Source organism: Caretta caretta, chromosome 10 (genome assembly GCF_965140235.1).
Source record: "Caretta caretta isolate rCarCar2 chromosome 10, rCarCar1.hap1, whole genome shotgun sequence".
Classification (NCBI taxonomy): Eukaryota; Metazoa; Chordata; order Testudines; family Cheloniidae; genus Caretta; species Caretta caretta.
In genome coordinates, this window is record NC_134215.1 from 34,511,875 (window position 1) to 34,525,532 (window position 13,658).

Consider the following 13,658-nt stretch of genomic DNA (forward strand, 5'->3'; position numbering starts at 1 on the left):
CTGAAAATGTCAGCCCCTCCTTTTAAATGGCCAATGTGTCTTTTTCAATTTTACTCTTTTTTTCCTCCCGCAGCTGCAAATGTTTCAACACTGACTAGCATCTCTGTCCCAGAGGCTAGCGCAGATAAGAAGGCGAAAAAAACGCACTTGCGATGAAATGCTCTGAGTTCATGCAGTCCACCTGCACTGAAAGAGCCCAGCAGAATACGTGAAGGCAGACAATGGCAGAGTCCAGGAAAGCACAAAATGAACGTGAGGATAGGAGGGATGCATGAGAGGACAGATGGCTGGAGCAACAGGAGAGGTGGTGGGATCAAGAGGAAAGGTGGTGGCAGCATGATGAAAGGAGGCAGGATGCAATGCTGAGACTACTGGAGGATCAAACTGATATGCTCTGGCGTACGGTTGAGGTGCAGGAAAGGCACAGACTATCACTGCAGCCCCTGTGTAACCAACCACCCTCCTCTCCAGATGCCCAAGAATGCAGGGGGGAGGGGGAGAGAGGCCCTCCGGGCATCCAACCACTCCACCCCAGAGGACTGCCCAAGCAACAGAAAACTGGCATTCAATAAATTTTGAAGTGCAGTGTGGCCTAGTCCTTCCCTCCTCCCTTCATCCACCATCCCACCCGGTTCTTCCCTTCTCCCACACTCCTCCTGGGCTACCTTGGCAGTTATCCTCCTATTTATGTGATGAATTAATAAAGAATGCATGAATTTGAAACAACAATGACTTTATTGCCTCTGCAAGCAGTGATCACGGGGGAAGGGGAGGGAGGTTGGCTTATAGGGAAGTAGAGTGAACCAAGGGGCGGGGTTCATCAAGGAGAAACAAACAGAACTGTCACACCATAGCCTGGTCAGCTATGAAATTGGTTTTTAAAGCTTCTCTGATGTGCAGCGCACCCTGCTGTGCTCTTCTAATCACCCTGGTGTCTGGCTGTGCGTAATCAGCAGCCAGGTGATTTGCCTCAACTTCCCACCCCGCCATAAACCTCTCCCCCTTATTCACAGATATTGTGGAGCACACAGCAAGCCAGGGCTTTGGAGCGGAGCCTGGAGCTGGAGCGTGGAGCAGCTCCGGAGCAGTGAAGCCGCAGGTTTTTGCCTAGAGCTGGAGCGGAGCTGGAGCACAGCTCCAAAGCCCTGCAGCAAGCAGTAATAACAATGGGAATATTGGTTTCATTGAGGTCTAACTGATTCAGTGAACTGTGCCAGCGTGCTTTTAAATGTCCAAATGCACATTCTACCACCATTCTGCACTTGCTCAGCCTATAGTTGAACAGCTCCTGACTACTGTCCAGCTGCCTGTGTATGGCTTCATGAGCCATGGCATTAAGGGGTAGGCTGGGTCCCCAAGGATAACTATAGGCATTTCAACATCCCCAACTGTTATTTTCTGGTCTGGAAAGTAAGTCCCTTGCTGCAGCTGTTCATACAGATCAGAGTTCCTGAAGATGCAAGTGTCATGTACCTTTCCCGGCCATCCCACATTGGTGTTGGTGAAATGTCCCTTGTGATCCACCAGTGCTTGCAGCACTATTGAAAAGTAACCCTTTTGGTTTATGTACTGGCTGCCTTGGTGGTCCAGTCCCAAGATAGGGATATGCGTTCTGTCTATCGCCCTACCACAGTTAGGGAATCCCATTGCAGCAAAGCCATCCACTATGACCTGCACATTTCCCAGGGTCAGTACCCTTGATAGCAGCAGCTTAGTGATTGCGTTGGGTACTTGGATCACAGCAGCCCCCACAGTAGATTTGCCCACTCCAAATTGATTCCCTACTGACCGGTAGCTGTCTGGCGTTGCAAGCTTCCAGAGGGCTATCACCACTCGCTTGTGAACTGTGAGGGCTGCTCTCATCTTGGTATTCTTGTGCTTCAGAGGAGGGGAAAGCAAGTCAAAGTTCCATGAAAGTGCCATTACGCATGTGAAAGTTTCGCAGCCACTGGGAATCATCCCAGACCCACAACACTATGCGGACCAGTCTGTGCTTGTTTCCCGGGCCCAGAATCGGCATTCCATGGCATGAGCCTGCCCCATTGCCAGTAGGATGGCCAAATTGGCAGGGCCCGTGCTTTGAGAGAAGTCTGTGTCCATGTCCTCATTGCTGCCGTCACCGTGCTGCCGTCGCTTCCTCGCCAGCTTTTGCAGGTTCTGGTTCTGCATATGCTGCATGATAATGCGCGAGATGTTTACAATGCTCATAACTGCCGCAGTGATCTGAGCAGGCTCCATGCTTGCCATGGTATGGCATCTGCAGGAGAGCAGAGTTGCAGGGGAAGCGGTGGTTGGATGACCAGTTTTGCACACCTATTGCACTGTCTGCCTCCAGGACACAACAGCTGAGCGGGCTGCATGCTTGCCGTGGTATGGCGAGACAAGAGTTGCAGCGGAAGCGGCCCTGCGAGACCACCAGGAGAGCAGAGTGCCAGCGGAAGCGGTGGATGACGGCGGTCATATAGAGGACCTGCGAGGTGGATTCATAGCATCAGGAGAGCAGAGTGGCAGCGGAAGCGATGGATGACTACGACGGTTTGCAGTCCTACTGCACTGTCTGCTGAAAGCAGTATGGCGCCTGCACGGAAAAAAGGCGCGAAACTATTGTCTGCCATAGCTTTCACGGAGGGAGGGGCGACTGACGACATGAACCCAAAATCACCCACGACAATGTTTTTGCCTCATTAGGCATTGAGAACTTAACCCAGTATTCCAGTGGGCAGCGGAGACTGCGGGAACTGTGGGATAGCTACCCACAGTGCAATGCTCCGAAAGTCAATGCTAGCCTCGGTACTGTGGACGCACTCCGCCGACTTAATGTGCTTAGTGCATTAGTGTGGGGACACACACAATCACTTTCTAAAAATCACTTCTATAAATTCGACCTAATTTCTTAGTGTACACATACCCTTGGTCAGAATCAAGTCTAAAATGGCTGCCACCCTGGTTACTTCCTACACTGTCTGAAACAAAAAGTTGTCCCTGATACATTCCAAGAACTTTACTGGAGATTTTGTGTTTTGCTGTATTACTTTTCCAACATATGTCTGGATAGTTAAAGTCCCCCATTACTATCGGGTCTTGTGTTTTTGGATGTTTCCATTATTTGTTTTAGAAATGCCTCTGCCTCTTCCTGATTTGATGATCTAGAATAGACCTCCACCATGACATCACCCCTATTTTTGAACCCTTTTATCTTTACCAAGGAACTCTCAAGTGGTCTGCCTCCCACCTCTTTTTGGACCTCAGAACAAATCTATATATTTTATGTATAATGGAACCCCCTCCTCTCTCTTTTCCCTGCCTGTCCTTTCTGAACAAGCTATAGTCTTTTTTTCTAACCAATATTCCAGTCATAAGACTTACCCCACCAAGTCTCTGTGATGCCAATTAAACCATAATTTAGCTTATGTACTAATACTTCCAGTTCTTCCTGTTTATTCCCCATACTCCTTGCACTTCTGTACAAACATCTAAAGTGTTCATCAGATTCCCCCACTGATTTTCTTCTTATTGCTCCATCAACCCTTTTGTAATTTCCCATGTCCCCCAACATCTAACCCTCTGTTAAGGTCACCTTTTTATATTTACATTGTAGTTTAAGATACTGTTCACATTTTTGAAGTATTAACATGGAAAGGATCAGTTAAACTTTAAATTGATCCAGTTTCCCACTTGCATCTGCTCCTGATGGTGCAGGCTTTTTAACAGAATTTATTTCTAGATCGGATTAAAACAAGCATCCTAGGAGATTTTGTTCATATTTTGTGTAATGGATAGGTACCCTGTAAGTTGGGCTGTTCTGGAATGCTGCAATCCACTATACAGAACAGAAGTACCAAGGCAATTCTGACAACTTAAACTGGACTATGGTGACTAGTGTGTCACTACGGACTGACAGAGCTCAGCACCCATCCTGTCCATATAAGCTCTGTGCTTTTGTGCGCATTAATGGACGTGATTCTCTCATTGTCTGAATCCTTCTACCTTCTCTGCTGATATTTTGATGAGAGGGGACTGAAAATCAGCAGTTCATTTTTCTGCAGGAGATGTAGCAGGAGTTCTAGTTAGCTTACATTTTAGCTAATTCTGGAGAAATCAAATCCTCAATATTTATATTTTGTGATGAGCCCCCTTGGAGGTCTATTAGACTGAGCATTTCTTCAGGATCCTCTGCTGAGAACAGAGAGAACGAACTAACTTCTCCTGAAATTCTGTGAATTTCACAAAGTTCTTCTATATAACTCAGTACCAGCCTGATCTTTGAGTAGGGAATTATTTAACACATCAGCTCAAATTTGTCAAAAAGTTGTGACCTGCACCTCCGCAAAAATATCATAGTGAAAAATGAGGGCTGTATTAAGTTATACCACATTGTGTTATAAAGTCACTTAATAAATACCTGAACTTCAGAAACAGATTGGGGTTTTATTACGGTTTGCAAGATAGAAATATTGGAAACCAGGTACTACGAAGAGTGATACTTAAATTGATTGGTAACCTTTGTACAATCTTTATTTCCACACAAAGATACCCCGAGAGACCATTATATAACAGGACTATTTCTGGCAAAGCGTACTTGTTTTGTAGCACAGCAGAGGTTGAAGAGAGAAGGCAAGTGCCAATTTATTGAAATTCAGAGTTTGGATTAGTTGAGAATAACAGAATAAAGACTGACAAAATGACCAATGTTGGTATGGTGGGTCCCATGTTTTTCCTGGCGTGGGGCTAAGATGCCACCCCTTGCCCTTGCTTTTGGGGTGTCAAGGGCCCTGCTAGTGGCCCGGGAAGGTGATAGAGGAGGGAAGTGGGGGAGGGGTCTGAGTTTGCTCCTCATTCTGAGCTCCAGACCCTCTCAACCCCTGCAGGTTTCTTACCCTCTTCCCCCTTGGGTAGTGTTACCCTCGGTCCTTGACACTGGGGGAGGGAGTCTCCCTGCCTTGCTGGGGAAGGGTCTCCCTTCCTTCGGTTCTCTGGGTCTTTCAAATCTCAGCAACACACCTCCAAACTCCAGTCCTCTCTCCTTTCTCGCACACCCTGACTGCCTGAAGCAAGGGGTTTTATTAGGTTCCTGGCAGGGCCTTAATTGACTACAATTACCTGTAGCAACCCTCCCTAGCCATAATTAGCCTAGGGCTTATTTATCTCCCACTCTCCCACTGCTCCCTGGCCCTCCCATATCACAAGACATTTAAAATATTAGGCACTACACTGATGGGCACTATAAAAACCATTGATAGAACTGAGGACAGATACTTGTTACATATACACAAAACTGAGGACAGTGTCTACTTTTGCCATTAGAACCACTCAGTCTGTAAAATGAGTGAGTGTCCAATAAGGACACTGTCCATGGAGGAACACAAGATTTGTTATACTGTAGCAACATGATCCACCTGATGCTAAAATTATTTTGCCAGGCTGATTTTTTGACAGGCAGGCAAAATATCCTTTGTTTTAACATTGTCATGGTATTAGAGTTGGCAAACAGACTTGGACCTTGGGCGGGTAAATTTTCATGACAGTTTTGCAAGGATATGCACCTGTACAATTGTTCAGTGTTGTACTGAATCCTTACAGTGATGATCAGGGACCTAAGAACAGTCTTCAGCTATTCTAAAGGCTGTTATAAAGAGGATGGTGATCAGTTGTTTTCCATGTCCACTGAAGTTAGGATGAGAAGTAATGTGTTTAATATGCAGCAAAGGAGACTTGGATTAGATATTAGGAAACACTTACTAACTCAAGGGTAGTTAAACTCTGGAATAGGCTTCCAAGGTTGTGGAGTCCCCATTTTTTGGGAGCTTTTAAAAACAAGCTGGACAAGCACCTGTCAGGGATAGTCTAGGAGGTTTTCTTGGTCCTGCCACAGCACAGGAGGCTGGACTTGTTCATTTCTAGAGGTCCCTTCTAGCCTTACATTTCCAGGATTTTATGATTCTATGTCTACCAGGTATTTAGTAATTTTTAGGCGTAGATTGGTTACAGAAACTATCTGCACTAGATTTGATTGAACACTGCACTGGATATACATTCCACTTCAACAATCCTGATTTTCACCCAACTTTATTACCTCAAAGCTTAAATATAAAATGTCTACAAATATAAAATATGATAAAACAGGAACTCACAGCATGTCTATATACTGTTGGTTCAGCAATCCAGTGGCCCCACTGATTGTTAGGCAGGCTTCCTGCTTCTCATGTTCTTACAATTTTTTTTGCTCTTAGTTTTTGTCTTTTCCTAGTTGATCTTCAAATTCTTTTTTGGCCTGCCTGATTATTTTTACACTTGACTTGTCAGAGTTTATTCTCCTTTCTATTTTCCCCAGTAGGATTTTACTTCCAATTTTTAATGGATGTATTTTTGTCTGTAACCATCTCTTACTCTGTTGTTCAACTATGTTGGCATTTTTAAAAAAATTTGGGGTATACATTTAGTTTGAACCTCTATTATGGTGTTTTTTAAAAGTTTCCATGCAGCTTGCAGGCATTTCACTCTTGTGACTGTTCTTTTTAATTTCCCCTTAACTAGCTTCTTCATTCTGTGTAGTTCCCCGATTTGAAGTTAAATGCTGCTGTGGTGGGTTTTGTTGGTATTTCCCCCCCATAGAAGGATGTTAAATTTAATTACATTATGGTCGCTATTACTGAGCAGTTCAACTATATTCATCTCTTGGACCAGATCCTGTGCACCACTTAGGACTACATCAAGTACTGCCTTTCCCCTTCTGGGTTCCAAGACTAGCTGCTCCAAGAAGCAGTCATTAATGGTGTCTAGAAATTTTTTCTCTGCATCCTGTCCCTGTGACACTCCCTGGTAATATACCTCAGAATGATATTAGCCTTCTTTGCAACTGCATCACTTCGGTGACTAATATTCAATTTGTGATTCAGTATAACTCTCAGATCCTTTTCAGCAGTACTACCACCTTGCCAGTTAGTACCAATTTTATAGTTTTGCTTTCCTTCCCAAGCGAAGTCCTTTGAACTTGTCTTTATCAAATTTCATCTTAATATATTCTCAGAAGAATCAACAAAAATATGATATGTTATTCTAGTATATATTGTACATCCTGTACTCCCAGGGCTAAAGGGGTATAGAAAACTTTTATAAGTTTAAGTGTACTGATATATGGTGGTGGGAACAGTGGAGAGAATGAATGAATGAATTCTCTTTCCCTCTTGCCTGGTGGGAGAACACCTGCTGAAAATTAAAACTGTCAAACGCAACTTTTACATTCTCTGTCAATTTTAGTTTTAATGGAATTTGCTTTATCTGAGCCAGAGGATTAATCCTCATCTATTTTTCCTGCTATATATAAATGCATATATTGCAATATTAAAGTCACGGTGGTAATTTACACAAGAGAGTTCTACTGATGTCTAACTACTGAAGCAGCACAATCTTACATGTTCACAGTGCTGACAAAACTTCAGGAGGAAATTATTCCCTTCTGATCCTCGACTAGGTTTCTATTTAATAAAAGTAAAAGTTAACATGATAGGCCCAAGTTCTGACTTCATTCATACCCATATACCCCCACTAAAATCAAGGAAGATGCACAGATGTAGTTGAGAGTAGACCATGGCCCATGATGTACTTATTTTTGGTAATCAAGGAGCACTCCTTCAAAATTAGTCATTCATTCATGATTTACTAGAGAAAAGGTTATTACCTGAATCATTCACCATAAAGAATTAATACCAATCCACAAACAAATTCCACAGCATATAAGCGCATGCAAACTAATGAAATCAGAACTTAAACTCCAATTCTGCGAGGTACATAAGCAGCTATGTAACTTTAAGCAACCACCTAGTTCCACAGCCAAAGTTACACACATGCTTAAATACCTTGGTGAATTGGAGTTTAACCCTTGTCAAAACACTGAACTTCCTTCAGCAGTGCCTTCCCTCAGGAGCTATGCACAGTGCCTCTGTAGCATGCCTAGTCCCTTCTGTCTGGAGAATAACAACCTTCATTGGGAATGAAGTCCTGATGACCTCCTTCATGCTATTGCAGAGCATACAGTATGCATTCGATGAAGTGAGCTGTAGCTCACGAAAGCTTATGCTCAAATAAATTGGTTAGTCTCTAAGGTGCCACAAGTACTCCTCTCCTCACTTAATGTCATCCCAGTTTTCGCTGTTATGTTGCTGATCAATTATAGAACATGCTCGTTTAAAGTTGCGCAATGCTCCCTTATAACGTTGTTTGGCAGCCGCCTGCTTTCTCCACTGCTTGCAGAAAGAGCAGCCCGTTGGAGCTAGCTGGTGGGGGCTTGGAACCAGGGTGGACCAGCAGCCCCCCTATCAGCTCCCCTAAGTTCCCTGTGCAGCAGCCACCCAGCAGGCTATCAATAGCCAGGTAGTTCTGGTGTCCCTCCCCTTACTCCTCTGCCTTGGAGCTGCTCCCAGGAGCCTCCTGCTTGCTGTGAAGAGGGGCAGGAAGGAAAGAGAGGTGCTAATGTCAGGGTGTCCCCCTTCCCCTGCTCCTTTACCCCATCTCCACAGAGCCGGGGGTGGGGGCACGACAGGGCTCAGGACTGAGGGAGCTTGCTGGCAGCAGCTGCTGTCTCAATTTACTGATCTGTTTAAAAAGGCAATCTACAGAGAGTGGTGTCAGTGTACTTAAAGGGGCAATGTGCATGTCTCTCTCTCACACACAAGGTCTTTCCCCCTCTGTCTCACTCTCTCTCACACACAAACACAGTGTGTGTCTCTGTCTCTCTCTGCCGTGCTGTGTCTCCTATCTCCATTCCTGCTGCCTTGTAGAGTGTGAGCTACATTAACAACAATGTGTTAACTCTTCTGAGTGCTAGTTTGTCATTTAGCATTAAGGCATTCACTGGGAAATATCCCACCATCTTCCACCCTCTGACTCCACCACCTCAACCGAGCTTCTCAATCACCATTGCTGTGTACAGTATTAAATTGCTTGTTTAAAACTGATGCTCTGTGTTTGTGTGTGTATGTATATATACATACATACCTACATATAAAAAATATAGTCTTTCATCTAGTGAAAAATATTTCCCTGGAACCTAACCCCCGCATTTACATTAATTCTTATGGGGAAATTGGATTCGCTTAACGTTGTTTCGCTTAAAGTAGCATTTTTCAGGAATTTAACTACAACGTTAAGCGAGGTATTTACTAGGTGACTGCACTCACCCTCAGTACTGCAGGTAGGATTTGCAGGGTGCAGTCACACACGTTAGGTTAGTGATTCTGGTAGTCTTTTTTAAGCTAATGGGGTTTTACTTTTTCTGCTCTTCAGCCTACCCAGTAGGCAGCTGATAAAATTCCCCTCAGCTTTGACGGGATCTTTCTGTATGAAGCAGCTGACAATTTACAGTTTATTTTCCTAACCCATGCAGTTAAGAAATATAGCTTACTTCCACTCTTGAGCAGATGTTTTTCCTCCTCCTTCAGCCTGTTCTGCATCAGGCGTAGTGTGTTCTCTGCTTCCTGCAAGGAGTGAATACATCAAAATCAGAACAGCTGCCACATTCCCAGGTCAGATGGTTAATCAGATGCTCCTGCAGTAACAGTTAAGGGCATTTAGGAGAAGATTAAGACTGGAGAATTTCAGGATGGGAAGTGTTTCAGAAAGAAACAGGCTTCATATAAATTGGGAAGTTCATTGCCTTTTTGACCATAGGGGAGGGATGTAAGGAATACAGAGAGGTAAAGCAGTGCACAGGGAGTCAGCCATACAACGCTCAATGAGAGTCATGTGACTAAGCCCTCACTCACCACATTGAAAATGAACCCAACTGTCTCAATCCCATGAACAATGACTGCCATTTCTATGTGAAAGGTGCTTCCCATGGAAAGGAAAAAAAGATCTAAGGTAACTATGGTACAATAACCATGTATGGGGATTGAGAGCAAAGGCAAAGAACAGCGGGCTAGAACAGCGGCTGATGTACTGATGAATAGTGATGATTTTCTGGAAGGCAGGATTTCCCATAAAAACTAGTGACTCACAATTCATTAAAAGGCCTGAATCTAATGAGCAAGAACAATATAGAAGCAATTATAAAGTAGCCTTTAGGCATTGCAAAATCCTAGTCTGGCAGGGGTAAACGGCTAGTTAGAAATGGCTCTATTAAACGGTAAAGGAAGAGATGTGCTAAGTATTATTAGGGATTTAGGAGAGTGGTGAACGGTGCAATAGAGGACAGCTGACCGGAGCACTGGTGTTTTCGAGGGTAGCAACAGCTAGGCCAGAGAAGTGGTACATTCCTCCCAGCTCAGCATTCTGAGGAAGAAAACATGCCTGCCCTTGTAAAAAGGACTCTAGAGGATAAGGGCAGATGTGCAGAATGAGTACCACAGACAGACAACAGCTTCACAGAGCAGTTAACACTCCCTTTAGCCTGAGTTCATCACAAAACAACTGCTGGGAGCAGAGTGCAATTGAGTTCATAGAATATAAGGGTTAGAAGAGACCTCAGGAGATCATCTAGTCCAACCCCCTGCTCAAAGCAGGACCAATCCCCAATTTTTGCCCCAGATCCCTAAATGGCCTGCCTCAAGGATTGAACTCACAGCCCTGGGTTTAGCAGGCCAATGCTCAAACCACTGAGCTATCCCTCCCCCCTATGAAGTTCAAGAAGTTCTCCATACTTTTAGGATTAAAATATACGTAAGCCACTAAAATGCATGCCGATGTGGTTGGATTCTTGGAAAGGATGTTCCATTGGTGCAACGGGGGTGGGGGTGTGGTAGTGGTGTCAAAGAATAAGAGCTTATTTTTGTAAGGGTAGATTAGCAGAGGAGAAAATTGCCACATGCTTCATAGCAGGACAGCGAGATGGACAATGCGGAAACCTTGGGTCAAGTGTGGGAGCTATTTTTAGAAATCTCACATTGGTATCTTCTTTGTGTTTTGTCAAATCTGCAGTGACAGTGTTTGTAAATCAAACAACATGTGCTGGGTGATCATCTGAGACTGCTATAACATGAAATATATGGCAGAATGCAGGTAAAACAGAACAGGAGACATACAATTCTCTCCCAAGAGGTTCAGTCACAAATTTAATTAACGCACTATTTTTTTAATGAACATCATCAGCATGGAAGCATGTTCTCTGGAATGATGGCTGAAGCATGAAGGGGCATATGAATGTTTAGCATATCCAGCATGTAAATACCCTGCAAAGCCGGCTACAAAAGTGCCATGTGAGTGCCTGTTCTCACTTTCAGGTGACATTGTTAATAAGAAGCAGGTAGCAGTATCTCCTGTAAATGTAAACAAACTTGTTTGTCTTAGTGGTTGGCTGAACAAGAAGTAGGACTGAGTGGACTTGTAGGTTCTAAAGTTTTACATTGTTTTGTTTTTGAGTGCAATTATGTAACAAAAAAAATCTACATTTGTAAGTTACACTTTCACAATAGAGATTGCACTACAGTACTTGTATGAGGTGAATTGAAAAAATACTGTTTCTTTTGTTTATCATTTTTACAGTGCAAATATTTGTAATAAACTAATATAAAGTGAGTACTGTATACTTTGTATTCTGTGTTGTAATAGAAATCAAAATATTTGAAAACGTAGACAAACATCCAAAAATATTTAATAAATTTCAATTGGTATTCTATTGTTTAACAGTGCAATTGATCACGATTAATTTTCTAAATCACAGTTAATTTTTGAGTTAATTGCATGAGTTAACTGCGATTAATTGACAGCCCTAATGAAAAGTAAAAAGAGAGGTAACTGACAGTGGAAAAACACCAGGAGTCAGATCCTGCTCCATGCTACAGCTTCTTTTTGCCACTCTGGCCATAAAACCACGCTAACTGGGCATGGGGGAATCTCTGCATAGGTAGACCAAGTGTAACCAACTCTTTATCATCTTTTACTGGCCTACAGCATGCCAGAGCCGTGCCAGAGTTAAGCCCAGTAGGAGAGGTCATGCCTGGAGTGCTGTTGTGCTCCCATGACCCCTGGCTGACAGAACAGCCCTTTGGGGGCTCTTACCAGTGGGGATAAGTTAGAGCAGCCTCAGTGATGAAAGGCATCCTAGAAACATGATAGATTAGTTATGATAAGGAAAATAAAATAAGATAAAGATAGTATCATAAATCCTCATCAGTTTGCCAACAATTAATCCAATGATTTCACTATTCACCTGCCAAAAATATACTGGATGTGCGTCTCAGCTACAGCCCCATAAAAGCAATAAAGGTAGACAACAGCTTTAATGTACTGTTTGACTGGGTTCTGTTTTTTCTGGGGCTTTGATTTTCTAGACAGGAACCCACACTCCTTTAGCAGCAGTGCAAACGTGCATACAATTAAAAATAATAAATACAACAAGTGCTTTGATAGAAGACTATGCTAGGTCAAACTGCATATTAACTATTCATATTTAGCATGAAAAGAAAAGAGCTTGACCTTGACACAGGGAGCAAGATTAGAAGAGAAGCTGAAACGGCCATTGATCTCAGGAGGAAATCTTCCCTCCTAGAACATAAGTGGAGCTACACCGCAAGCCCTTAATGAATAGAAACCCAACACACTGCTGTTACATTAAGCACACTCTATTTCTGAATGCACTGCAGATATAATATCTGAAAAGGACACACTTTGGTTGCATGGTTTATAATACAAACATCTTTACACTCTCAGTTAGAATGGTATAACTTTAAGGGCCACATCCAGCCCTCCATGGTACAGCCAGGTATGTTAATGGAGAAGAGAACTTCCTCTCACCAAGCCTCACAGAGCAGCAAGCTAGGATTTCTAGCCAGTGCTTGTGAAAACTGCTAGGAAGGTGGATTGGCTACTGGACTAGTTGATGCACCATAGTCCCAAGGGGGCAGTGACAGGTCACCAGACAGTTAGGGCATAAGCTGTCCTTTGCAGCAAGTGCTAGCAATGTGTGCCTCTCATGGAATGTGGGTGATTGGCCTGCACCAGCTGGCCTTTTCTACTCTTGAAAGGGCTTGATGGTATAGATCTACCGGCAGAAATATATAGGGAAAAAACCCTTGTGGAGACACACGATATACCAGCAGAAGAGTGCTTTGCTAGTATAGTTTAAATCAGTTCCCTGAATGGCATCAAACAAGGGTTGCCAAAGTTACTGACAGTCCAAGCCACACACGACAATCTTCAGAAGTTCGAGAGCCAGGGCATGTCTGCTGGGGCTTGGGGCTTCAGTTCCGCTCCAGCTGAAGCTCCAAGCCCTAGTAGGCACATGCGATGGGGCTGAAGCCCCAAGACCCTCCTCCCTGCTGGGCAGAAGTCAGAGGCAACATGTTTGGGTGGGGCACATGGCGTCACGTCCCCCCCACACACAATTTTTGCCAGGGTTTGCTGGCCCTGCTTGGTCACATGCTGCCAACAGGCCCCCTCCCTGCACTGCAGCTGCACCATCACAGTCTGGGAACCCCTGCTGCTGCCCAGGATAGGGGGCGGGTCCCTGGCGGGGGCTGGTGGATCCAACCTCCATGGTACGCTCAGGAAACTCCATAGTGGGCCCGTGGCCTGACATTCGTTCTTTGCCTGAGGCCCCTCTCTCCTTCGGTACCGAGGGGTTTCTTTTCTTCAAACCTCTTCTTTGGCGCAGGCAAAATGGAACGTGCTGGGCCAAGTCCAGCATCGGTGGTGTGCTGCACGCTGAGGCTGAAGTGCTGGGC

General features: G+C 44.2%; 1 protein-coding gene across 3 annotated transcripts in view; it reads right to left on the bottom strand.

The window, feature by feature from the left end:
- Positions 1–13,658, bottom strand: part of CLUAP1 (clusterin associated protein 1) — a 165,992-nt gene that overhangs the window by 40,404 nt on the left and 111,930 nt on the right. For all 3 annotated transcript variants that reach the window (XM_048867325.2, XM_048867326.2, XM_048867327.2), the window contains one exon: positions 9,401–9,473. In XM_048867325.2, the coding sequence (XP_048723282.2) occupies positions 9,401–9,473 (73 nt within the window). The remainder of the gene's footprint in view (positions 1–9,400; positions 9,474–13,658) is intronic.